This window comes from Dysidea avara, chromosome 12 (genome assembly GCF_963678975.1).
Source record: "Dysidea avara chromosome 12, odDysAvar1.4, whole genome shotgun sequence".
NCBI classification, from domain to species: Eukaryota; Metazoa; Porifera; class Demospongiae; order Dictyoceratida; family Dysideidae; genus Dysidea; species Dysidea avara.
The window spans coordinates 40,855-68,100 of record NC_089283.1 but is presented as its reverse complement, the minus strand read 5'-3'; the positions used below and the strand labels follow the sequence as shown (position 1 = coordinate 68,100).

General features: G+C 39.9%; 1 protein-coding gene across 1 annotated transcript in view; it reads left to right on the top strand.

Annotated features, from left to right (window-relative positions):
- The window catches only part of LOC136241906 (1-phosphatidylinositol 3-phosphate 5-kinase-like), a 99,420-nt gene that overhangs the window by 32,762 nt on the left and 39,412 nt on the right, over positions 1–27,246 (top strand). The window contains exons 9-11 of the mRNA XM_066033293.1: positions 12,059–12,130; positions 12,178–12,340; positions 12,432–12,619. Coding sequence (XP_065889365.1) covers positions 12,059–12,130; positions 12,178–12,340; positions 12,432–12,619 — 423 coding nt within the window. The remainder of the gene's footprint in view (positions 1–12,058; positions 12,131–12,177; positions 12,341–12,431; positions 12,620–27,246) is intronic.

The window sequence follows — 27,246 nt, the reverse complement described above, 5'->3', positions numbered from 1 at the left end:
CCACCAGTAGATAGCTACACTATTGTACTAGTAGTTTTGACCCTCAGTACTACTCAAACTACTCGAGGCAGGTTATAACAGACGTCTTTTCTGGGTGATGTGGAGAGCTCAAATGGTGGTTTCTGACCTTGTGAAGGACCTGGCTTGGTAAGAATCAATGGTTTACTGGTGGACAGCTTGATAATGTTGGCCAGATGTTTTTCTGTTGATTTTGCTACACTAAGGAGCCAGCACAGCCCTGTAATCTCTTGTCTGGATTCCAATTGTGGTCTGCCTCCATTTTGAAGTCTATCTCTTGCCCTCCCCGCCACCCCCCACCCTCCACCCCTTTGTGAGCACTCGTGAGCACTCATGATACTACTTCACTTGTCCAACTGCTCAGATTTTCTGGCGAGAAACTCTACAAGAAGCTACAAGTGCTGGAAGTGACCTGAAAGGTAATAGATTGATTCATCTTTTGTGTAAATATCATACGCGTGCTTGCTATCCTTGGCAAGTTATGCTGACTTGAATTCTTTAAAACCGTTTATCTCAAAACTTCTAATGTGATCGTCTTTCCAAAATCCAGTCACATTGGTAGTGCTAGCACAGTGAAAATATGAAACAGTGACATACCCCCTGGTAGGTGGAAGGCTGACTTGAGATACTCTAATACAACAGTCACCCAGTAGAGCAGTCATTCGTGTATAGCTGTATGCTATCACAAAAACCAAACTAGTTTACTAAAATTTATAAGTAGGGATCCAAGCAATAAACATAGTGAAGTAAGAGATGAATGATGGTATTACAGCATAGCTCGGTGAGAAAATCTCTATTTGACATTGAGTAAAATGATTGTTATAACATACCAATGTAGGGATTTTCTCACTGAACTATACTGTATTACCATCGTTCATCTCTTGTTTCACTACTATTTATTGCTTGGATCCCTACTTCATTTTAAAATTAATATTTTTTAATATACTAATCTAACTTTTATGGTATTTTATACTTTCAAGTAATTATATTTTCAGCTGCATAAAATATATGTGTAATTTTTACTGTTTTGGGAATCACTCAGAAAATATTTGAGAATAATTTTGGGATCAATAGGTGAATAAAAAAGAGTTGCCAGAAAGAATAAAAGCATAATGTGCTCAGTAGATCAATATGCTTAACAGAACAGTGAAACATTTATATAACAAGTATAAGAAAAAATTAGGAATTATAAATTAGAGTAGGGACAGTGTATAGTACTGCAATAAAAAGTACTGAAACAAGCTGGATCAGAGTAGTACGTAATTGCCAAATAAAACAATAATAAGTGAATATTATCCCTACTGTGCTACACTCAAAATGCACAGTAGGGATATTCAATTATTATTGTTTTATTTGGACATTAAGTACTACTCCGATCCAGTACTTTTTATTGCAGTACTATACACTGTCCCTACTCTACTTTTAAATTCCTATTTTTTTTCTTATACTTGTTTGTGAACTTTTTTTGCAAGCTCATGATTACTAAATACCTTGGAAACCAGTCACAATATTATTTTAGAGTTAATCACAGCATTATATATTATGCAAGCAATCAACTAGTATAACACATGTGCACCACTATATAAATTGCTCAACTGTAGTAAGTTGGATTCATGTAACAAAACATAGTGTAGATCACAGCAAAGAAATGTGTTTAGCTCAGTGTTTAGAAACACAAGCAACTTTTCCAGTGATAGCTACCACTCAAATGCAACATCGCTACGTGCAAGTGATTAAGACTTGCCAATTAAGGAGTGTGGCAGCTGTTTCTATCACGAGTCGTCATCCCTTACTGTGAGGGATGACGGATGACGACTCGCGATCGAAATGGCTGCCACGCCCCTTAATTGGCTAGTTGTTTAATCACTCGCACTTGCATGTATACAGTACGTGGTAGCTACAGTATGTGGTAGCTACAGTATGTGGTAGCTACAGTACGTGGTAGCTACAGTAAGTGGTAGCTACAGTATGTGGTAGCTACAGCAAGTGGTAGCTACAGTAAGTGGTAGCTACAGTATGTGGTAGCTACAGCATGTGGTAGCTACAGTAAGTGGTAGCTACAGTACGTGGTAGCTACAGTATGTGGTAGCTACAGTATGTGGTAGCTACAGTATGTGGTAGCTACAGTACGTGGTAGCTACAGTATGTGTAGCTACAGTACGTGGTAGCTACAGTACGTGGTAGCTACAGTACGTGTTAGCTACAGTACGTGGTAGCTACAGTATGTGGTAGCTACAGTAAGTGGTAGCTACAGTACGTGGTAGCTACAGTACGTGGTAGCTACAGTATGTGGTAGCTACAGTATGTGGTAGCTACAGTACGTGGTAGCTACAGTATGTGTAGCTACAGTACGTGGTAGCTACAGTACGTGGTAGCTACAGTACGTGTTAGCTACAGTACGTGGTAGCTACAGTATGTGGTAGCTACAGTAAGTGGTAGCTACAGTACGTGGTAGCTACAGTACGTGTTAGCTACAGTAAGTGGTAGCTACAGTACGTGGTAGCTACAGTATGTGGTAGCTACAGTAAGTGGTAGCTACAGTACGTGGTAGCTACAGTATGTGGTAGCTACAGTAAGTGGTAGCTACAGTACGTGGTAGCTACAGTACGTGGTAGCTACAGTACGTGGTAGCTACAGTACGTGGTAGCTACAGTAAGTGGTAGCTACAGTACGTGGTAGCTACAGTACGTGGTAGCTACAGTACGTGGTAGCTACAGTACGTGGTAGCTACAGTACGTGTTAGCTACAGTACGTGGTAGCTACAGTATGTGGTAGCTACAGTAAGTGGTAGCTACAGTACGTGGTAGCTACAGTAGGTGGTAGCTACAGTAAGTGGTAGCTACAGTACGTGGTAGCTACAGTATGTGTTAGCTACAGTACGTGGTAGCTACAGTACGTGGTAGCTACAGTACGTGGTAGCTACAGTACGTGGTAGCTACAGTACGTGGTAGCTACAGTACGTGGTAGCTACAGTACGTGGTAGCTACAGTACGTGGTAGCTACAGTAGGTGGTAGCTACAGTATGTGGTAGCTACAGTATGTGGTAGCTACAGTATGTGGTAGCTACAGTATGTGGTAGCTACAGTAAGTGGTAGCTACAGTAAGTGGTAGCTACAGTAGGTGGTAGCTACAGTAAATGGTAGCTACAGTACGTGGTAGCTACAGTACGTGGTAGCTACAGTACGTGGTAGCTACAGTACGTGGTAGCTACAGTACGTGGTAGCTACAGTACGTGGTAGCTACAGTACGTGGTAGCTACAGTACGTGGTAGCTACAGTACGTGGTAGCTACAGTACGTGGTAGCTACAGTACGTGGTAGCTACAGTACGTGGTAGCTACAGTACGTGGTAGCTACAGTACGTGGTAGCTACAGTACGTGGTAGCTACAGTACGTGGTAGCTACAGTACGTGGTAGCTACAGTAGGTGGTAGCTACAGTACCTGGTAGCTACAGTACCTGGTAGCTACAGTACGTGGTAGCTACAGTACGTGGTAGCTACAGTACGTGGTAGCTACAGTACGTGGTAGCTACAGTACGTGGTAGCTACAGTACGTGGTAGCTACAGTAGGTGGTAGCTACAGTACGTGGTAGCTACAGTACGTGGTAGCTACAGTACGTGGTAGCTACAGTACGTGGTAGCTACAGTACGTGGTAGCTACAGTACGTGGTAGCTACAGTACGTGGTAGCTACAGTACGTGGTAGCTACAGTACGTGGTAGCTACAGTACGTGGTAGCTACAGTACGTGGTAGCTACAGTACGTGGTAGCTACAGTACGTGGTAGCTATGTTCTATCATAGATTATAAAATAAATTCAGATGAAGTGCCCTTTACCAAAGTTAATTTTACGATAATGGGTTTTCGCCAAACTTTTTTATCGCCAAACTTTTTTACTATATGGTATCAACTACCAACTTCGAAAACCACTGAGCCACTTGTGTTAAAATATTTTGGTGCAACGCCATGTGTATTCGAATAGTTTGATGCAATGTACACCCGTAGATGGAAGCCCTACCATATATAGTTTATTAACACTATCAGCGGAGAATCTTGACTGATGGCCATGATAAAAGGTAACACAATAGCGCAAGCATTGTATGTTTATCAATATACCAAAGGTTTTTTCTTAAGTGAACTAAAAACGTTTCTGTAAAAGAATTAGGGCTGTAGCTGTAGCCAGTTTTCCGCTACGCTTGACTGAAGGCGTCAAGCAGGCAGGTAGTAGAAAATTATGTTGAATAATTAAAAAAAAATTCTGGAGCAACTTGACAGAAACGTTTTGGGTTAATCTGAAGACACTTTTTGGGTTTAATTTTACCCAACCAATACTATTATGATGTCGTGAGGAAAATTTGAGGCAGGTTTTTGGGTTACCGTAGATTCCCTAAAATTTCGGCATCTCTAAATATTCAGCACTCCCCGTGCTTTGAACGAAATGTGCTCTAAATTCCGGCAAGCGGAAAGAAAGTTTCTATTATAAGCATGCTAATTTTTCGGCACTTTGAGTACTAATTGACGAAGGTTTCTCTAGTACTGAGGATTCCCAGTGACCTCACATAATATGTTACCTCGATGCTGGATGAAGCACAAAGTGGAAATTGTTCACGGAACGAACGTGCCCAACGATATCATCGTGTGACATCACGGCTACCACAAAACGATCTTCGTTTCTGTTCACAGAATAACATCTCTCCTGGAGCCCACAAACATGATACATCCTCAGATATAACGCTCTGTTAAGTCATGGAACACTTTATGCAGAAACTGGGAGCTAGCGAGATTTAATTAATTATTACAAGATAGCTAGTTTAATAGTATTGATTGTGGTTTCTATTATTATTAGTGTTGAGTGACTGTATACAAAAGCGATGTAGTAATGACATTGATCATCTCTCCTGGATAATGTAGGCAATCACGGTATATAGTGCTGCAGCGAAGTGAGTGTTGCGGCAGTATCGTCAGTTTCGCCACAAGGCGTTCCTGTTGGTCCCTGTAGAAATAAATCCAGAAAGTAACCAGTAAGCAGATCGCAAATAACATAGCCATGAAGCGTGCAGACTGCATTAGGGATAGATCCCTAAAAATTTGACTATAACACCGGGCTTAGAGGTGCACCGATATCAATATCGGTAACGGTAAAAAGTTGACTTTTTAGCAGATATGAGCAGATATTACACATAAGTACTATCTAATCCAAAACAGCCAAGCTGTAAAAAAAGTGTGCGGCTCTCAAAAAGGCTATGGTGAAAAAAGGTGTGAAATCCAAGGTGGCGGCTGTGATGGTAGGTTCATGGTAAAAATTTTAATAACAACAATTCAGGTGAATTTTTGTGCCGCTTGGTCTTGGCACAAAATTCACCTGAATTGTCATTATTAAAATTTTTACCAGTAATCTGCCATCACAGCCATTTCTTGGCCGCCACCTTGGATTTCACATCTTTTTTCACCATAGCCTTTTTGAGGGCCGCACCCTTTTTTACAGCTTGGCTGTTTTGGATTAGATTTCATTTCTTTTTGTATTTGTATACCCCAATAGGCCGGCTTTGGGACTTTTTAAACCTATCTTTTTTTCTTTACCACAGGAAGAAGAAAAGATGACGTACTTTAAATATTTTATCAGTAAATGTACAAATTATATATAATTATATAATACATATATTGATTACAGAAATCTCCATGGTGGTTTCTTTGTAACTGAACACTCTACAAGGTGACTTCTTCTAGATGCTCTCTCTACAGGGAGAATTGTTTGTAGCTGAACAATCTACAAGGTAACTTCTTCTAGCTGATCTCTCTACAGGGTGATTTGTTTGTACCTGAATTCTGCACAGGTGATTTATTTGCAGCTGAGCTCTTTACAGAATGGTTTCTTTGTAGTTGAACTCTCTACAAGGTAACTTCTTCTAACTGATCTTTCTACAGGGCAATTTGTTTGTGGCAGAATTTTATACAGGGTGATTTCTTTGCAGCTGAACTATCTACATGGTGGTTTCTTTGTACACTGTAGCTGAACTCTCTACAAGGTAACTTCTTCTAGCTGATCTCTCTACAGGGTGATTTGTTTGTAGCTGAATTGAGTAAATTCTGTACAGGTGATTTGTTTGTAGCTGAACTCTTTACAGAATGGTTTCTTTGTAGCTGAACTCTCTACAAGGTAACTTCTTCTAGCTGATCTCTCTACAGGGAGATTTGTTTGTAGCTGAACTCTCTACATGATGGTTTCTTTGTAGCTGAACTCTCTACAAGGTAACTTCTTCTAGCTAATCTCTCTACAGGGAGATTTGTTTGTAGCTGAACTCTGGTTTCTTTGTGGCTGAACTCTCTGCAAGGTAACTTCTTCTATTGATCTCTCTACAGGGCGATTTGTTTGTAGCTGAACTCTCTACATGGTGGTTTCTGTGTAGCTGAACTCTACAAGGTGATTTCTTCTAGCTGAACTATCTCTTTCCATAGTTGCATGAACTCCCTACAAGGTAACTTCTTCTAGCTGATCTCTCTACAGGATGACTTGTGTGTAGCTGATCTCTATACAGGTTTCTTGTTTCTAGCTGATCTCTTGAATTCTCTTCAGGGTGACTGCTCTATTAGGATGACTGCTCTATTAGAGTATCTCGATCTCACACTTGCTGCACCAAGTTGGATTTCGTGTTATAACTCCGTGGCTTTAAGTCTGATTCTTCTACACCATTGATGAGCCTTTCTAAGATGATTACTCCATCTGTACAACAATTTTCAAAGCATTACCCCAAGCAGTTTATCTGGTAGGCGTGGCAAGCAGTCGTTTTTTTTATTAGCAAATCTCGATTGCATAATTGTTACACACTGTTGGTTTTTTTTGTTGTATCTTCCTGGTTTTTAGCTCGATTTCTTTCAAACCACAAAAGGTTTGAGGTTCAATAGTTAACCTATTCACCCACCGATTTTCAGCTTCTTCCCATATGCGGTTTACTCTGTAGGCGTGACAACATATTGGTGTTATTTTTCGTGAATAATCGCTCATAACTTTTGCCTGTTTATCGTATTCCAGCCAAAGTTGGTACCGAGATGCGCCTTTATACCCCCCTTCTGTGTGCCAAATTTCAAGGCAATCGGATATGGCGTTCGCGTTTTATAGCAGTTTTTGTAAGTGTGCGACAAGAAGAAAAATAAGAAAAAAAACCCGAAGTAACTAAGCCAATTTTTGAAGTCACATATCTCGGGAACGCGTGAAGCAATTTCGCTCAAATTTGGAATGTGGAGTGCTGAAGTTGGAGGGCATGTCCACAGCAGAAATCGTCTTGTTTCATCAAGGTAGCACAGAGCTACGGAGGTGCGAAAATTACATTTTCTTTCTTCCTGTCAATATAATCACGGGTGTTACGCGCCGGCTTCTTGGGCCGCACGACACACTACCGTGTGTCTTGATAATTGTCCAATTCATGCTATAGTGACTTGGTGGCACAATGGTCAAAGCGTGAGACTGGAGTTGTACAGGTTTTCATAATGGACAGGGTTCAGATCCTGAAGTGGATACAATTTTTTTTCATTTTTGCACACCTTTTTATCATCACCTTTTCACTATTGTTTATTTTTTCTTTACATAGGTTTTGGTGACCACCTTTTAAGCTATTTGCCACATCTTTTACACATTTATTGTAGTGTCATACTAAAAACCTTTTATTTTCTCGGTATCGATATCAGAATCGGTAATTTTTTAGCCAATATATCGGTTATCGGTATATTGGAAAATTTCCATATCGGTGCACCTCTAACCGTGCTAGTACATTTTTTTCTAATTGTTCGGCCAGACACAAACAGAATTAATTTATTTCTGCCGAATTTTTAGGGTATCTACGGTATATTATATCATGGACCATGCCCACACATTTGCCGTCCCTACTATACAGTACTATCGTACTGTATGATAGATTGACAATCAAGATACTTCAGATCAGCAGAGCAGTCAAACACTCTAATAAAATACTCAAACAGATCAACAGAGTCAATAGTTTGGTTATTTAATTGAAATAACTGATTTGATTTTGTTTGGCACATAAATATCATGAACCACGATAGTGGGTTCATAATAGGGATTGCCCATGTTTTTTTGCAAAAATCCTAATAGAATGCATACCTAAAAACCACTTTGAAAAGCATCCTTCAACTCAAAACAACCTTCTGGTGGTTTTTTGCAATGAGTATCTGTCCACTAGTAAGTATCAAGTGAAAAGGAAACAGTATGTGTATTTCAGACAAAACTGAAATATGCCCGTTTGTGCATATCATGCATGAACCACGATAGTGGGTTCATAATAGGGATCGCAGTGGAATTTTTGAAAATCCTAATAGAGCAGTCACCTAAAACCAGCCTTAGAAAGCAGACTCGAGCACAAAACAACACTCAGATGGCTTATTATCAAACACTGAACTCAGACAAATGGTGATGTAGCAGTAAAAATGGTCTAGATGAAATTTAGAAACATTCAAAAATTGTGAATTTTACACGAATTGTTCATATTATTATTATTCATAATATTATTATTATTATTATTTTGTTTCACTCGTGTACAGCCCAAGGCTTCCATTTTTTCGCGATAAAAACTACACAGCCTTACTCACTGAGTCCTTCCGCTTGTCCATGACCCATTAATTAACCCTTACTCCACAGATCGCTAACCGGCCTCCACCTCGATAAATTTCTAAGTTCTTCTTCGCCATTGCCTGCTGTTCCGTATACAGAAGAAGCCGTAGAAGAACAAAATTACGGGATCTTGTGTGCTCAGGGATGCGTATTGTTCGACTATAGTCTTTATAATGTTAATAGATGGCAGATTGAAGTTGTGCAGCACTCTCTTTACCTTACAAGATCGCCATAGTAGGGTCTCTAGTGAGCTGCCTGTCTTCGCTACGAGAAGCCGTTTAAGCACGCATCCAGTTTATTCTTTCTAGCCATCATAGTGAGTGCTTTGTTTGTCCATTATAGGTGGAAGATAAATGGTAGCACTGATATCATGGCTGCTTTTCACACGCAAAAAAGGTTGGGTGGGGTGTTTATTACAACTCTACCATTTAAAATATTTTGTGGTCTAACCACATATCATCAACAACCCTCCCATATGGTATCCATGTCATAAACAACTTACAGAGTGTGAAGCCTGACAGTCTTATATGGGAGGATTGTGTGCTACTGTGCTTATGTCACAGTAACTAGCTACTGTGTACATATTCTAGCACACTCTCCGATCAGCTAGTGACATTGACAGTTGCAAACATTTAGCTATGACCACATGCTAACCAGACTTTGCTGACTATACCTATGGTGTTCCACTTTGTGACACACTGTTGCTAGCAGGCTACACCTAGGCTTTCCAGGGCTAGAGCCCAGTCTAAGTCCTGGCAATTGGAACTCAATATGCCAGTTTAAAGTACTCTTGCATGTATGGGTAATGACTGCTAAATCCCTGGTAATCATGTAAGACTGGCTACGCCACTGGCCACTGGTAGTGACATCGTGATTTGTACATGCAGACACCGGCATAGGAAGACTTTTCGGCCAAGCCTAGCCATCTCCTATTTAGTTTGATTAATACCAACTCACAATGTTGCTGCTGTATTCAGCCCTGTTCATACGTGCATTTATACAAAGGTGTTGTAAAGCGTCATCGCTACAATGATAGCACTACAGCTACAATGTATAGCTATCACTTCACTACCTATTCTGCTAGACAACTCTACACCTATAATGTACGTGCTTGATGTATGCATCGTTATATCATGTGAAAATTTATGAAAAAAAATTGGACTCTACAGGAATTATAACACTAACAGTTACCATTCTTATAACTTGTATCATAGAGTTTCATTCTTGTCCTTCTGTTAGAATAAACACCTAAGACATCTTGTTCTTCTTCAAGTCTCCTGTGCCGTCATCAACACTGTCTCCTGTATGATAGGTGCACAATCAGTAATTCTTCTGACAGGTAGCTAGCTCATATAGCAGTGTGTTTTCAGCGATGGCACCAAGTGTGACGATGATGGCTCAAACACTGAGTATAGACTAGGAATTAATGTATCCTGCCTTATATTTTGTGTGTGTACAAATGAATCAGGATGAAAATACAGTCTTTATCATAGATTACAAAATTAATATTGCATTAACATATCTAATGAGTTAGCCTTTTAAACTAAGGAATCTCTGTTAGCTTACTACACTAATGTGCCAATTAACTTATAATCCATAAATGGATTTGGAAAAAGTACACAAACTAGACATATTAAAATTTAAAATAAGAAATAGGGATCGCTAAAAAAAGCCACGAAACAAGAAGGGATCGCTGGGGTGGTAATGTAAACCACAAATCCCTATTTTGACTCTCTATAAATGCTCCATTTGAGTATAAAAGTCAGAATAGGGATTTTTGGTTTACATCACCACCCCAGCGATCCCTTCTTGTTTTGTGGCTTTTTTCAGCGATCCCTATTTCTTATTTTAAATTTTTAATATGTCTATTATTATTATTCTTATTATTCTTCTTTCACAGGCATAGCGAAGTTTACAACAAGGAGAATCCTGGGATAAAAAGTAGCAAGGCTTGCTGAATGGATCATTGTGCGTGTCCATGACCTATTTTTGATTTCGTTTTCGGATGGAAACAGCCCAAACCGGGCCGTTTCTTCTTGCCAAACACCATTACGCTCGAGAAGCCATACAAGATCGCGCTCAGAGTTAAGTTTTTTTGTGTGCGCTACTTGTGGCTAATAGAGTCTGTCTTTATTAAACTCAGCATAGGCCAGGAAGCTTAATCTGGGCTGATGACTTTGTTGCAAGGTGGTTGTTTTTTGCTCCGTGATTATTGTATGTGGGCGGGTTATCCAGATTAAATACTCTAATAGAGCAGTCATGTAAATACTCTAATAATGCAGTCAAGTGTATGACAACAATCCTTGCACTGAATTTGACAGCTGTTAAAGGCACCAGTAATGTAAATTGTAGCTCATATTGGGAGATTCTCAGTCTGTATGTACATTGCAATTTGATCAGTTTCATTTTTGTACTGAAACGTTGATGGCGTTACTATGCAGAATGCAAAATTACAGTATTCACCACAGTCTTCATTATCAATCAAAGAAATCCATGTTAATTTGTATGCACAATATTGTAGTCAATAGCGTGAGAAGCTATTGCTGAGGAGATGATATGTTCCAACAACTTGCAGCAAATACTAGTCAATGATATAGGTCTATAGTTCGATGGATTAGTACATGGGCCTTTCATGTACACTGGTGTTACATATGCCCTCTTCCAGACTGAAGGGAGTTCACCCTGATGTATAATGCAGTCAACTGTATAACAACAATCCTTGCACTAAATTTGACAGCTATTAAAGGTACCAGTGATGTAAATTGTAGCTCATATTAGGAGACTCTCAGTCTGTATGCACATTGCAATTTGACATGTGTGTACTGAAATGTTGACGGTGTTACTATGCAGAATGCAAAATTACACTACTCACAACAGTCGTCTTCATAATTCATTACTGTATTAACAAAAAGTACACAAACTAGATGAATAAAAAGTTGGAAATTTTAAAATGGGAATAGGGATCGCTGAAAAAGCCACAAAACAAGAAGGGATCGCTGGGGTGGTAATGTAAACCACAAATCCCTATTTTGACTCATTTCAATGTAAACCACAAATCCCTATTTTGACTCATTTCAAAATGACAGAGCATGTAACTAAAGATTTATGACAGAGAGTCAAAATAGGGATTTGTGGTTTACATTACCACCCCAGCGATCCCTTCTTGTTTTGTGACTTTTTTCAGCAATCCCTATTCCCATTTTAAAATTTCCAATTTTTTATTCATCTTATTGTTCATTTCCATGTTGCACTGTGATGCTAAATACTGCCTATCCCTAGTCTGTGTAACATTGTGTCTGTAGTGATGAGGTAGGATGGCATAGTAGTAATGATTTATTGAGTACTCTAAATCTTACAATGTCTCCTGTCAGCATGTTTGTTCCGGTATTTTAATCTAGTTGATCTCTTGATCTCGATACAGGTTGATCAAGTTACCTTTCTATGTTGGTAATGACCTCAGTTTGGGGGAATTCCTGGATCAAATGTGCTTCAGGTATGTGTGTGATTTCATCTGATGTGATCATATCACGTGATCTGCAGGTTGGAGCCTTGTTTAAACTGTCACCAAGATGTATTCAGCCATCATGCACACTTTGTTCACTATAGCGACTGCTTAAGGATGAGTGTGTTCAGACTGCCTACTGCTATCCCTGGCAGTAATGACATCATTTATAACTGGTACCAGTGTAAGAAGTGTCAACAGGTTGGTGTGCGTGTGTGTATTGTAATAGTCTGTAACTTATAAGTTACTGCAAGTGTTACAGAAGTAATGTTTACTATTCATCTTGCTGTAGCATACCCCTCACATGGAGCTAACTAAAGGAGCACTAAGTTACTCATTTGCTAAGTTCCTTGAGATGAAGTTTTATGATCACATTTACGTTCCTCGACGTACAAGCAGCTCCCAGTTCTGTTGTCAGCATCCTCTGGGAAAAACACACATTCACTGCTTCTGCCAGAATGATATTGTTGCTGTATTTGAGTGAGTATTTGTCTGTTACTAGTTGAAGGGGTCTGTTGAAAATGGGGACATGTGCCATTTTAGATTTTCCATTTCCTAAAACTTTGAATGGCTTGTTTTAACCATCTGAATAATGGTATCACTAGGTAAACAATAGACTTGTTCATGCTAGTCTCAAAATGTATTTTTAGCAAATATTACAATTGTGTCCCAAAATTCTGTTTAATGCCCACTATGTTGTCGCCTAAATTTTTTAATGGTACTTGTCTCTTTTGCTGCTGGCCTCTTCAGCTGGTCTAGTCAATGTAATACTGGTATTATATTTCTGCTTGTAGTAGACTGGTATACACTTATCTCATGAAATTGCAGTTAATGGTATAATGTAGTGGCTACATATGTATATCTTCATTAATGTAGCAGCAATTCATCTATATTATAAACCTTTAACATAGTTCGTCTCTAATTATGCATTGTGGCTTGTCCCATCTTTTCTCTTGCTGCACAGCTGTTGCAGTACCCAAACCATGTAGCGACCAAAAACAGTTCTGCAGGTGATCCAGTACTGAGCCACTACTGGACAAAAATTGGGCTTTAATCTTACACAAGAACCCATTCAAGCAATTTGCCATCCATCTCATATTCATTAAAGTTGTATGTTATTCATATAATTATCACAATTGTGATGTGTTGCATCCTACAATCGTGAAAGTAGCAAAATGTTACAATTACTCAGCCGTAGTGCGATAGCAGAGCATCTAATGTAGTGATCACAAAAGTTGAGCACACTGGATGATACTTTGTTCCCCTTCTTGTGATGTGCCCAGTCTTCCAATCATTTGGCAACAATCCACTTTAAGGGATTTAGTGTTGTTTAAGGAACACATATCGGATCACAGTTTCTTAGAATTATAGGAGGACATCCATTAGACCTAGGAGATTTATTAGACTGCAGGTGGGATAACTTTGACACAAGACAAGGGGGAAGGTCTATAGTTCAAGTTGGTACAGGATTTGGCAACAAAACACACTAGAGAAGAAATTAATCGGAATGATGAAGTTGACCGTCAAATGATATGTACCTTACGATTATGTGTTGGCAATCGCATGGTCAAAATTCCTACGGAGCTTATATGTTAAGGTATGCAAAGCATTAGTATATGCAACATTATTAGATGATGTAGTATATTTCCTCCATAAGCAATGTCTTTTATTTGTCAGACTTGGCCTCATGTGTAATATAGATGTTATTGGTTTTATGTTCAGCGGTACCAATACCTTATTTTGTGTTTGAATTATTTGTAGAGCTGTAGTTCTGTGTTATTTGTAGAGCTGTGGTTCTGTGTTATTTGTAGAGCTGTGGTTCTGTGTTATTTGTAGAGCTGCGGTGCTATGAAAATTTATTTCTTCACATAAATAGCTCATGCAGGCACAATCAATTAAACTTTTACGTAGCTAGCTAGCTAAGCCTGGAACTAGCTTTAGTGCTCACCACTGCATGTGAATGTGTGCTACAGAAGTTTGTAACTGTTGAACTATGATTGCAACAGTGTGTCATGGCTTTGCATTGTTAAGTAACTGGGCCCTAAAGCTGAATCAAGATTTCCTTCCGACGTGGACATGTGCAAAGATTCACACTCTCAGTCTTGTCTGCAGAACAAAATTCCATTAGCGTAGACCAACATGTTGACTCACCAAACAGATACATGCATGGCCAACTATCTAATACCTTGGATCCAGTCGTAACCAACGAGGAAGATATGATAAATAGTCATTTATCACTCCTACTTTTAGCGACCACATGTCCATCCAATTTACCTACATACAGTTGTATAGGAATATACATATTATCTCTAGATACAATATATTGTACATAATGATGGGGCCTATTTGATTGGAATAAAGTAACAGCGTTTTGGATGGGAGGGATCATTTCTCTGACACCTTCAATAGTTTTCTGTTCATACCGGCAAAAAGAGATCTTATTGTGTCAAGAAACTGCTGAGGACAAGACGCAGAGGTGCACCCATAACTGGTAGCCCATTTAATGATTGGGTAATTAAAATTTCCACAGACCAAAAGATGGGTGTATGATGAGTTGAAATGTTTACATGTTGGTTGACATATCAGATATTAGTAATAACTGCAACCCACCATCAGTGAATCATTAGGTACTGAGAACCACAATCATTTTGAAATGTTCTGAATAACAGATTTTGTAGTTACTGGTGGAGAGTCTGAGCTACTGAGATATTGATCAGAATACACAGTGAATCCTGGAAGAGATAATCAAGCTTGGATCAAAGGGTATGCCTTAGGAATAACTTGTATACTAACATGATAATTTTCGAATGGCTCAGGTCATGTAATGGCCGCATGCTATTCATAATTATATGAGGAAGGTGAGGTTGAAATATCAACATGTAATTGCCATTTTTCAATTACTGACAGCAAGTTTGAATATACAAAAAGAATTACAACATGCACACGTGTCTATTACATCACCAACACGTGCACCAGTCTATAAATACAACAAACTAAATAACCTTTCAGCTTTTTGACTCAAAATAAATATAGATATACAAGGGCAAAGGGTGGGAGGGACATGTTGATATTTCAACCTCACCTTCCTCATATAATTACGAATAGCGCATGCGGCCATTACATGACCTGAGCCATTTGAAAATTATACTTCGGAAGGCTCAGTTTTCATATCAGCATGTGACTTTGAAGCCTTGGCCGCCAATACAGATGTCCCGAACTTCACCGAATGACATGGTCTATAATAAAACTTCTGGAACACTCCCTCACCAGACCAATCTGCTGCTTTCATAATCTCCTCTACAGTAACACCAGACATGGCTGCTTTAGTAGCTGCAGCTGCCCTGGTAGAATGAGCTTGAAACTTGGACGTGTCAATTCCTGCTTTATGCAGGCATGATTTAATCCATCTAGCTATCGTGCTAGCAGACACCGGACCATGCTTACCAATAAAAGACCAAAACAGAAAATTCTCCTTACAATTGGTCCTAAACGCAGATGTCTTTTGTTCATAGACTTTCAGAGTCTTCACTGGACACAAACAAGAATCAATTTGGAAACTTGGAAAAAAGAAATCAGCTTGATGGTGGGATGGTCGTGACTGCTTTGACAGATGAGTTGACTTGAACACTACCCCTTCCAGAACGTAAGATCTACTGTTAAGATCCAGTGCAGCTAAATCAGCTCTACAAGGTCGTGCTAATGCCATTAGCTTCACTGTCTTAATTGTTAAAGATTGGAGAGAAAGAGAATCAGATGGACCATCATTCTTAAACAATGACAACACCTGGTCTACATTCCAAATGGACTCATATTTTGGTCTAGGTGGTCTCTGGTTGAATGCTCCTTTCAGCATTTGTGTCATCAAGGGATGCTTGCCAACATCTACACCATCGACCTTCTCGTGCACTGATGAAATTGCTGACTGGTAAGAGTTTAATGATCTATACTCGTAGCCTTGTTCAAACAACTCTGCCAAAAAGTTCAAAATATCAGCTATAGGGCCCTTAATGGGATCCCTATCCTGTTCCTTACACCAGCTATCCCATCGTTTGAAGAGTGATTCATAGGTGGACTTGGTCTTGTCTCTCCATGCTGAGTCCAATAAAGTTGTAGCTCCTTCTGAAAGCCTTCCTGTTCTACAATGTTGCCGGATAGTGGCCAGACGACCAACTGTGGTACCCCTGATGGCATGATGAACTCCTCCTGAGTTGGAGATATCACTATGTTGTCTTGTATTGGAATCCGTAATGGGAACCCGCTGAGCAGTTGGAGGAGGATTGGGTACCAGGGTTGAGTCTTCCACAAGGGGGCCACTAACACTACCTGTGCCTGGTCCCGTCGAATCTTGGCCAGTATAGCTAGGAGGAGGCACCATGGGGGGTTCGCATATCCTCGCAGATGGTGCCAATTCTGAGTGAAAGCGTCCGTTGCTTCTGCTGCTGGATCCGGCCTCCAGCTGTAATATCGAGGTAACTGGTGAGTTAAACGGGAAGCAAACAAGTCTATCTGTAATGGTCCCACTGCTTTCTGGATCAGAGCAAACAGGCCTGGATGGATCATCCAATCACAGCGGTCCCTGACTGTCCGTGATTCTGTGTCTGCCACCTGGTTCAACCTGCCGGAAGGTGCTCCGCAGTAAGACAAATCTTCCATTCTATGCACCACTTCCATATCTGAGTGGCTAGTGAATTCATGATTTTTGAATGAGTCCCCCCGAGATGGTTTATGTATGCTCTGGTCGAAACATTGTCTGTCTTCACTAGAATACTGATATTGATTTGGTCTTTGGCAAATGCTTGAATTGCCAGAGAGGCTGCCAGTAGCTCCAGACCATTGATGTGCATCTGGCGTTCTTCCACTGGCCACAATCCCCCTGTTCTCAGATCTGGACCTTTCAATGTTGCACCCCATCCCAGAGATGATGCATCCATCTCTATCACCATGTCTGGAGGTCTCGGAATCAGTGGGGTGCCATTGTACTTTTGGGCTTGGTGGTTCCACCACAACAGCTCTTGTTTGGCCTCTGTAGAGATTTCCACCATCTCGTGGTAACACTGTTTCACTTCCTCCAGTGATGCAGCCAATGGCACCACTCTGTTTATCAGAGCTTGAAGGTGACGATGAAACAATGGGCCAATTGAAATTGCTTGTTTTGCTGCTGTCGTCATTCCCATAAAGGTCGCGACTTGCTGCACTGTGGTTGCTGTCTTGGAAAGCAAAAGTTTGGCTTCCTTCTGGATCTGGGACAACTTCTCCTTGGGCAGAGACACCTCCATCTGACTTGTAGATACCCCCAAGCCTAGGAAGACTATTTCCTGGGTTGGTATCAACTGCGATTTCTTCTCGTTGATTAGCAGGCCTAAAGATTGGAACAAATCCTTGATTAATGCCACCTGGATCTTCAGAGCCTTTGGACAGTCGCATAGAATTAGGAGATCGTCCAAATAAATGATTAGGTGTATTCCCCTCTCTCGCAGCAATGCGACTGCTGGCTTCATCAGTTTGGTGAATGTGCGAGGGGCACATGACAGACCAAATGGGAGGCAGTGAAATTGGTACAGAGTTTCCTGCCAGTAAAATTGGAGATATTTCTGATGACTGGGATGTATTGGAACCAGAAAATAAGCATCTTTCAGGTCTAGTTTAGCTAGCCAGTCGCCTGGTTTCACCAGTTCATTATGGAAGCCCTCCATCTTGAAGTGCTCCTCCATAATGAACTTGTTCAGTGCTTTCAAGTTCACCACTGGTCGATAACCACCGTCCTTCTTGGGGACTAGAAAGATCTGGGAGACAAACTCCTTCCGATGGGGGTGAACTACACTCACAGCCCCTTTGTTCAACATAGACTGTATCTCTGTTGATACCAGGTCTTACTGCTCCACCGACAGCTGTATTTGTGGTGGAGCTGACCTTTGAAGTGGTGCTGATACCAAGGGTAGCCGAAATCCCTGCACCGTCTGTAAGACCCACGGATCTTGTGTTAATATGGCCCAGTTCTCTATGAACTCCTTTATTCGGCCAGCATGCAAACTTGTTACGATATCCCTCTTTACTGAGGGCAGAACTACACTTAAACTTAAAGTATGGTGAAAATCTACGTTTTTGTTTGAAAAAGGTACAACATACTGATTTAACTCTTCTTGTGTTCTTGGACGTTTTGGAATGGGCGATTGAAGGAGTAAGTTGCTTGGCTGCTCCCTTTGTACGGGTGGAATCTTGGGCGACCGCTCTTTGCTCCATTCCCGCGGCCGTTTTGGTAACTTCGGGGGTGGTAGTAGGAAAAACTTTTCTTCTCAGAGGGGATGTGAAGCTTCTTGATAGCCTTGACCTGTTCCATGGTGGTAGTAGCTTGCTTTGCGAAACTCTCACCAAACAGCATAGGCGCGGCGTCGGAGAAGTTCTTGCAGTCATCTGCCATAAACCTCAGCGAAGGGTTTAATTTCGGGATCAACTTCTTTCGTCTCTCCTGAGACATTTAGTGGTGAGCATTACCCATTAGGTACAGCGCTGTCTGGGTAGCTGAGACTGCCTTTTCCGGTGTCAAGTCTCCTGCCTCCGCACTCTCCAGAACAGCTGTTAAGGGCGCCACCGCGTCTAACCAAAATTGTTGGAGGCGAGATAAATACCCATCAGCCTTTATGGCGTCCTTGGGTAGAACCGCTTTCATCACCCCATCCAGCTTAGGGCAGCGGATTTGATTACAGTCGGGTACTCCAATCTTCTCGACGCACTTTTTGCGTTCCTCATTCAGCATCGTACCTGAAAAGGCTGCTTCGAGAAAGGCTCGAGTAGTGTCGTTCAGTGTAACCAGTCTAGGTCCTGAAACTTCATCACCCTCTTCGTCGGAATTTGTCGCATCAGTAACTGGTTGATTCCTCTTAATAGTCTCCATCTGTTCTCGAATAGCGTCCATCTGTGTCTTCATCTCCTGAAGGAGTTGGGTGGTGGGAACTTCTTCTGCCATTTCCGAAGTAAGACGTAGGAAACACAACTAGCTGTCAGCAAGAAAAAAAGCCGAAAGGTTGTTTAGTTTGTTGTATTTATAGACTGGTGCACGTGTTGGTGATGTAATAGGCACGTGTGCATGTTGTAATTCTTTTTGTATATTCAAACTTGCTGTCAGTAATTGAAAAATGGCAATTACATGTTGATATGGAAACCGAGCCTCCCGAAGTATAATATCCAAGAGATCAGCAGCATTACGTATCAAAATATCATTGAATGAACTGATAAAAAAATCTTGAGCTTTCTTGAAGTACAAGAATTTGTGTAACGATTACATGTGTTTTGTTGGAATTCAAAAGAGCAAGGATATTATCTACTGTTTCTATGACAACAGTATTTAGTCATTGATGGGAGGTGGTTTCAGTGTAGTTGACTTATCAGTGGTTGACTTATCAGTGGTTGACTTATCAGTGGTTGACTTATCAGTGGTTGACTTATCAGTGGTTTCTGGAGAATGCTTGTTTTATAATCATGCCCATATTTGATTAACTATTTTTTTTAAAATTTTCCTTATGCTCACTTAATGTTGTCATCTTGTTAACCTTAACACCAGACTGACCAGAGATTGACAAATTGTTTTGAATAAAACTTTAGTATCAGCACCAACTAGGTCAGATGCAGATGATTTTGGTAGGTTGTAAATCAGTTGGATTTGTGGTCTTCAATAACATCTTTAGTTTCTCGCAGCGATCCACACCTCTAGGGGAATTTTATTTTCTCCATTGTTGTGAACACTACTACAGTGGAACCTGTCTATAATGGTCACCTTGGGACCAGATATATCTGGCCTTTATATACAGGTGGCTGTTATAGAGAAAACCTGTATAAAGTGGTCAGCAGCATTTTAGTGGCTATGGCCATTATAAATGTGTGATTATTATTAAGAGGCTTGTGCCAACCGCAATACAGTAATATTTTAGTACAGAAAGGACAAGGTGAGCTTGTTATGAATGTTGGTTATAGCTATTGAATACGTTTAAGCATTGAAGCCTGATAGATTATATAGTATTCATTGAAAGGCAAGAAGTGTGATAATTGAGCATTAATTGAAATGGTGCAGTAGTGCCAGTTAACAAGCCACCATAAAAGGTAGCGACCGCTATATGAAGGAGAAAGTTATGTATACAGTGATTCATAGGCGAATTCTTGGTTGGCTGTTATACGCATTAGACAGGTGACCGCTTAATGCAGACCACAATGCATACATTTGTATGGGAAAATATTTGGGACCTCGTGTCCATGGCCGTTATGCAAAGGTGACCGCTTAATCCAGGTGACCGTAACACAGGTTCCACTGTACAAGTATCCATGTTAGTACTGCCAGTAGTAAAGCTTTTCCTCTAGAGTTATACAGTGGCATGAAAAGGCCCTTGGGATTCAGTCAATTTCTAGGGCCATGTTCTCTACAGCTTTGTTTAATGGTTCTTGTTTAATGGCTCTTGTTTATGGTGTCAACATTCTCTAATAGGGTTAGAAATCTGACTATACCAGTCATGATAATTAATGTTGCAAAAAAGTAAACAGGTAAGTAGGTGTATGCCTAGTAGGTGTATGCCTAGACCGCATGTTGCTGGGGATCAAGTCACTACTTAACTGGGTATGAGATGCATTCTTTAACATTTTAGTTATATACATGTTTCAGAATAGTGGTGTGTGATATCAGGATTTTATTTCGATATTATATCGATACGATATTGGGGTAAATATCGAAATTTCGATACAATTTTTGATAATTTTTAATTGTGTGGGTGGTGTAATTGCGTGGGCGGCCGATATTTATAAACATACTTGAAATACAATTTTGCGCACAAACTATTGCATAAAACTAATAATAAGCCTAGAGAACTGGCAGACAAGTTTTTAAAGTGGCTAGATAGTACAGAATCAACCTTCATTTCTAGCGTGATTGTGCAATCACACACTAATTGCTGTAGATTTATCGAAATATTCTTCGATATTTCGATAATTATCGCAAAATATAACCTTTTTGATAAATATCGAAATCTGCTAAAGCAGTATCGAAAATCGATACGATAACGATATCGACAAAATTATTGTGAAATCGATATTTTTTCGATATATCGCACATCACTATTTCAGACTCCCTTATTGACAGGCTTTATCCTTCTCACAGGTCCCTAGTGGGATAGCATTCATAGATAAAGTATAAGGAAAAATTGAAAATTTTAAATTTGATTTATGACTCAAATGAATAGTTGAATTAATATTCTTTTACATTGTATTTGAATAATAAGCAATTATTTGCACATGATCATTGTGCAGTGGCACGTGATTGGCTGTCAGCAATTAATGTAGCAGAAGATGACGTCGTAAAGGAAAGGACGATGACGCTATAAAGGAAAGGACGGTGACGCTATAAAGGAAAAGATGGTGACGCTATAAAGGAAAGGACGGTGACACTATAAAGGAAAGGACGGTGACGCTATAAAGGAAAAGACGGTGACGCTATAAGGGAAAGGACGGTGACGCTATAATGGAAAGGACGGTGATGCTATAAAGGAAAGGACGGTGACGCTATAATGGAAAGGACGGTGACACTATAATGGAAAGGACGGTGACGCTATAATGGAAAGGACGATGACGCTATAAAGGAAAGGACGGTGACGCTATAAAAGAAAGGACGGTGACGCTATAAAGGAAAGGACGGTGACGCTATAATGGAAAGGACGGTGATGCTGTAAAGGAAAGGACGGTGACGCTATAAAGGAAAAGACGGTGACGCTATAAAGGAAAAGATGGTGACGCTATAAAGGAAAGGACGGTGACACTATAACGGAAAGGACAGTGACGCTATAAAGGAAAGGACGGTGGTGCTATAAAGGAAAGGACGGTGATGCTATAAAGGAAAGGACGGTGACGCTATAATGGAAAGGACGGTGACGCTATAATGGAAAGGACGGTGACGCTATAATGGAAAGGACGATGACGCTATAAAGGAAAGGACGGTGACGCTATAACGGAAAGGACGGTGACGCTATAACGGAAAAGACGGTGACGCTATAAAGGAAAGGACGGTGACGCTATAATGGAAAGGACGGTGACGCTATAAAGGAAAGGACGGTGACTGTATAATGGAAAGGACAGTGACGCTATAAAGGAAAGGACGGCGACGCTATATAGGAAAGGACGGTGACGCTATAAAGGAAAGGACGGTGACGCTATAATGGAAAGGACGGTGATGCTATAAAGGAAAGGACGGTGATGCTATAAAGGAAAGGACGGTGGTGCTATAAAGGAAAGGACGGTGATGCTATAACGGAAAGAACGGTGATGCTATAAAGGAAAGGACGGTGACGCTATAATGGAAAGGACGGTGACGCTATAATGGAAAGGACGGTGACGCTATAAAAGAAAGGACGGTGATGCTATAAAGGAAAGGATGGTGACGCTATAAAGGAAAGGACGGTGACGCTATAAAGGAAAGGACGGTGACGCTATAAAGGAAAGGACGGTGACGCTATAAAGGAAAGGATGGTGACGCTATAAAGGAAAGGACGGTGACACTATAAAGGAAAGGATGGTGACCCTATAAAGGAAAGGACGGTGACACTATAAAGGAAAGGACGGTGACGCTATAAAGGAAAGGACGGTGACTCTATAATGGAAAGGACGGTGACGCTATAATGGAAAGGACGATGGCGCTATAATGGAAAGGACGGTGACGCTATAATGAAAAGGACGGTGACGCTATAATGGAAAGGACGGTGACGCTATAAAGGAAAGGGCGGTGACGCTATAAAGGAAAGGATGGTGACTGTATAATGGAAAGGACGGTGACGCTATAATGGAAAGGACGGTGACACTATAATGGAAAGGACGGTGACACTATAATGGAAAGGACGGTGACACTATAATGGAAAGGACGGTGACGCTATAATGGAAAGGACGGTGATACTATAAAGGAAAGGACGGTGACGCTATAAAGGAAAGGACGGTGACACTATAATGGAAAGGACGGTGACGCTATAATGGAAAGGACGGTGACGCTATAAAAGAAAGGATGGTGGCGATAAATGGAAGAGTAGAAATAGCATTAGACAGCCACTAATTGGTAAAGATTAGTGTTGTACCGATTCCCACTTTTTAGGGAAAACTGACATCTGATGTATTTTTACCCTGTTTTACCAATAGTTAACCGATACCTGATTGTAAGTCTCCACAAATTATACTTGTGCATACTCCTCAAAGTACAGCTAGTAAAGCCAGTGCTGTGAGATTGTACACTTACTTCAACTCAAAGTTGCTGGTCAGACAAGTGGGCTAGGGCCTGAACCATCACTTTGTGGTTACCACAAAACATAAACAAATTACCTAAGTACCTGGCCCATTACAACTGATTTCCAATTATGATAAAAACAGTTAATTATTATTTTCAACAACACAGCTAATTATTGGCTTCTACCGATTACCGATCCGATTATTGGTACAACTGTAGTAAAGATGGACTGATGCCGTGGTGGATCGCCATAAGCACAAAACTTCGTATGGATTAATAGCTTACTCCAGGTATTTCTACTTTGTGATAAACACTTTCTATCACAATATCGCTGTCATAATCTGTTCAGAAAAGGCACTGATTTCTTCTTGGTAATTTATTCTTATCCATTTCCAACTTACTGATTTTACATACTTTTGCTAATCAAAATACAACCATTCAGTAAATATTTTACAAGCTGCTGTTCTAGTACATGATAGCCAGAGATGGGGTAACGCGTTACATAATATAACGCGTTACATAATATATATTACAATTCACGATTCCGAGTAATATAACGCGTTACTTTTGGAAGTGCAGTGATATAACTTTAAGTTACTTTTGGAAACTATAATTCGTTACTAGTAACGAAAGAAGTAATATTATTACGTAACGATAGTTGGAAGCGAAAAGTAACGAGTAACTCTACCACGATGTAATGAGTGATACTACGAGTAAAGATGAACAAGTAACGCATTATAAATGGATTTTACTGCCAATTATCCATTCTACTATTAATTAATCACCTTAAGCCATTAATCTTTCTTCTATAATGGTGCTCAGGTGTTGCACCACTTGCACGTACACGTGACTGATGAGCATCACGTGACTGCACGTGGTTTATATGGTAACTTTAACTTAGCTGTCTAATAAAAAAGTAACTTAGCATTAGTAACTTAATATTTGTAGCTAATATTATTAAGTTAGTAACTTAATATGCAATATTATTAAGTTACTCTTTATTCTAAGTAATATGTAACTGTAATATATTATACTGATATAAAAGTAATATGTAATATGTAATATATTACTTTCATGAAGTAACTTCCCCAACTCTGATGATAGCCAATGCTTCGTAATTCGTATGCACTTTACCAAATTAAATTTCATCCAGTATTTATTGAATTACATGAAATCACTGTTCGGAAATTAAAATTCCCCATAAGAAGCTCACACAAATTATGTACGACATAATGTATGGAAAAATACGAGATTTTACGGTACCACTTGTTGTCAAAGGTTATCGAAGTTTCTGTGAGCCTGAAAGAAGTCATCCTGATAAAAGTGAACATGCTGATTTTGAATTTACCATTCAGTTTTTGGTGAAAAGACGTTTTCTGGTGGTCCACGACAAAGATATGTGTTGTAAAAAAGTATACCACCATCTAGTACTGTACAGAATCCTGCATAGCAACCTCTCTGGTGTCCAAGACATCCATCAGCATCAATCCAAGTATAGTTTGAAAGTGAGCAGTGTGTTGTGTTGAGTGGAATTGCTTTATAGCATGCAACATCATAACAGTGTTTGATACATGATATCTACCTTGTAAGGCTTCACTACTACATTGTTATTAGTGCTTTACAGTGACCAGCACTGAAGGTCTGACAGCAACATGTGCTACATGTTGTGATGTTCTGATGTACTCATGCCCGTGTTACAACTATTACATAACCAGCCTCCCCAGATGACAATTACCATTTATTATACAACACAGTTAACTGTACACACTATTGATATACGGAAAAAGCCTAAAAACCATTTTACAGTTAAATGGATAGGGTTTTATATCCTCTGAAGCTATATAGAGTATAGACTCCTGAAGAGTATCACTTGAAGATGGGTCTGTATGATCATTATCCATCCAGATACACATGGTATTGTGCAGTGACATTCAGAGCGGTTCTGAGGGTAGAACTAAACTGTACAAGTATAAGAAGAATTTCAAGTTTGGTCACTAATCAAACTAAGGCTCAAACGAATAGTAGTTTTCTGTATTCAAATATTTGCTTAGCTGTTATTTGAGTATTCAATTATTCGGTGTAAGGTTTTGCTGCAATCCAGTAATTAAGGAGGCCACTACCGAGAAGACCACAAACAGGAATTTCCCACCAAATTTAAAAAAAATGCATTCCTTACATTCTTTGGTATGGCAAATATCGTGCTATCTTTTAGAATCATTTTAGTGCAAACCTTGTTTCAATTGGTGGTTCCTATCAAGAGATACAAGCAAAGAAGTTGATAGAGTAGTGTACGACATTTTTAGGACTTTTTTGTACATTAACATGGCACCAAGCACAATATCCAAAGTGCTATAATTTCAATAGGAATCTCATGACATGAAAATTTCACCACATAAACACTCAATGTAGTCAAAATGCATGAGCAAGATAAAACCTTTCTAAAGTGACCACTCCTTTGTAGGATGACCACTTGTAATATTTAATGATTGAGCCAGTAATTTGCTAAGAATAATGGATATTCTGAGCAGTATTAATTATACACAGGTACCCCACATATATTTAGAGATATCCCGGTATTTATCTAGTGATATTGCATGACAGAATGACCTTTGAATGCCACTTCACTTTATTTGCCACACTAAATGTACGGAGAATAGTAATCATATAATATGATGACATCACTACATAATAAAGAACAACAATAAGCTGTCTCTGACAAAGTCAGAATTACAACCATCGTAGCTGCAAACATTGACAATAACATCAGTAGCAGTAGTTCAGTATAGTACCATATAGGGCTTTGCCTGATATATATGCCCTCGGGCCTGCGGCCCTGGGACAGTCAAACATACATATCAGGCAAAGCCCGAATGCCCCATGTTACAGCTAATATGTAACACTTATCAGGCTGATAGCCTGTACAGGGTGATCAATCACCCAAGCCAATACAAGTACAGCCACTGGATGTATTATATATGCCTAAAATTTTTGATTATGGGTCAGCAGCTAGTACTTTCTGATTATGTTTAGTTACGATGACGGACATATCCTAGCAGACCCAGCCTTCTGTGTTACCATTGTCATTTGACAAAAAATTGATAACAATATACAAATTCTGTCCTCTCGCACTGTTATTTTGAGTGCTGTAAAGATATCACAGTGAATTTCGGTTATGCAAGTTTATTGTTTTAATCAGTGCTGTTGAATGGTTTTATGGAAAAAGTATGGAGTTCACTAAAGGCCTAGATAGGTGAGCTTGTTAGTAGAGTGGTTTCTCCGTGCAGAGTGTGTGATGGGGGCGTGTCCGTATTTGAAAACGTGTGGAAATGATCGGTGAATAAGCTATAGCACTAATTCTCACCTTAGCCCAATGTTTTTCAACTGGTAGGATGGCGAGGATAGCAAAACGCTTTCTGTCTGAGCGGTTTTCATTAGGGCTGAGCGATATTATCATTTTAACAATATATCACGATATTTTGAAATTATCGATATTGTGATATTTTGTTATTAACTAGACTTGTCATAGGGCTGGTAGCGATTGACCAAAGTGACCATCTGGGACAAGGCCTTATCTGATTCTACCTGGCTCTTCAACTGAACACAGAATTCTTTCCCAAAGAGAAGGTCGCCATTGTTCTTAGGAGGATCCTTACCATACTTCTCTAAATTGTGGTCCACACATTTGAGTATAGCACATCTCCTCGTCTGGGAGATGAGCTCATTGGCATTACCCAATAGCACTAATGTGCATTGGACCACCTCAAGCACATCATGCACATTATTCACAGCCCCTTCATCCTCCAACAAGTTGTTGTCTAACAACTCTGACCACAAACATGACAATGGTCCTGCACACTTCAGCAGC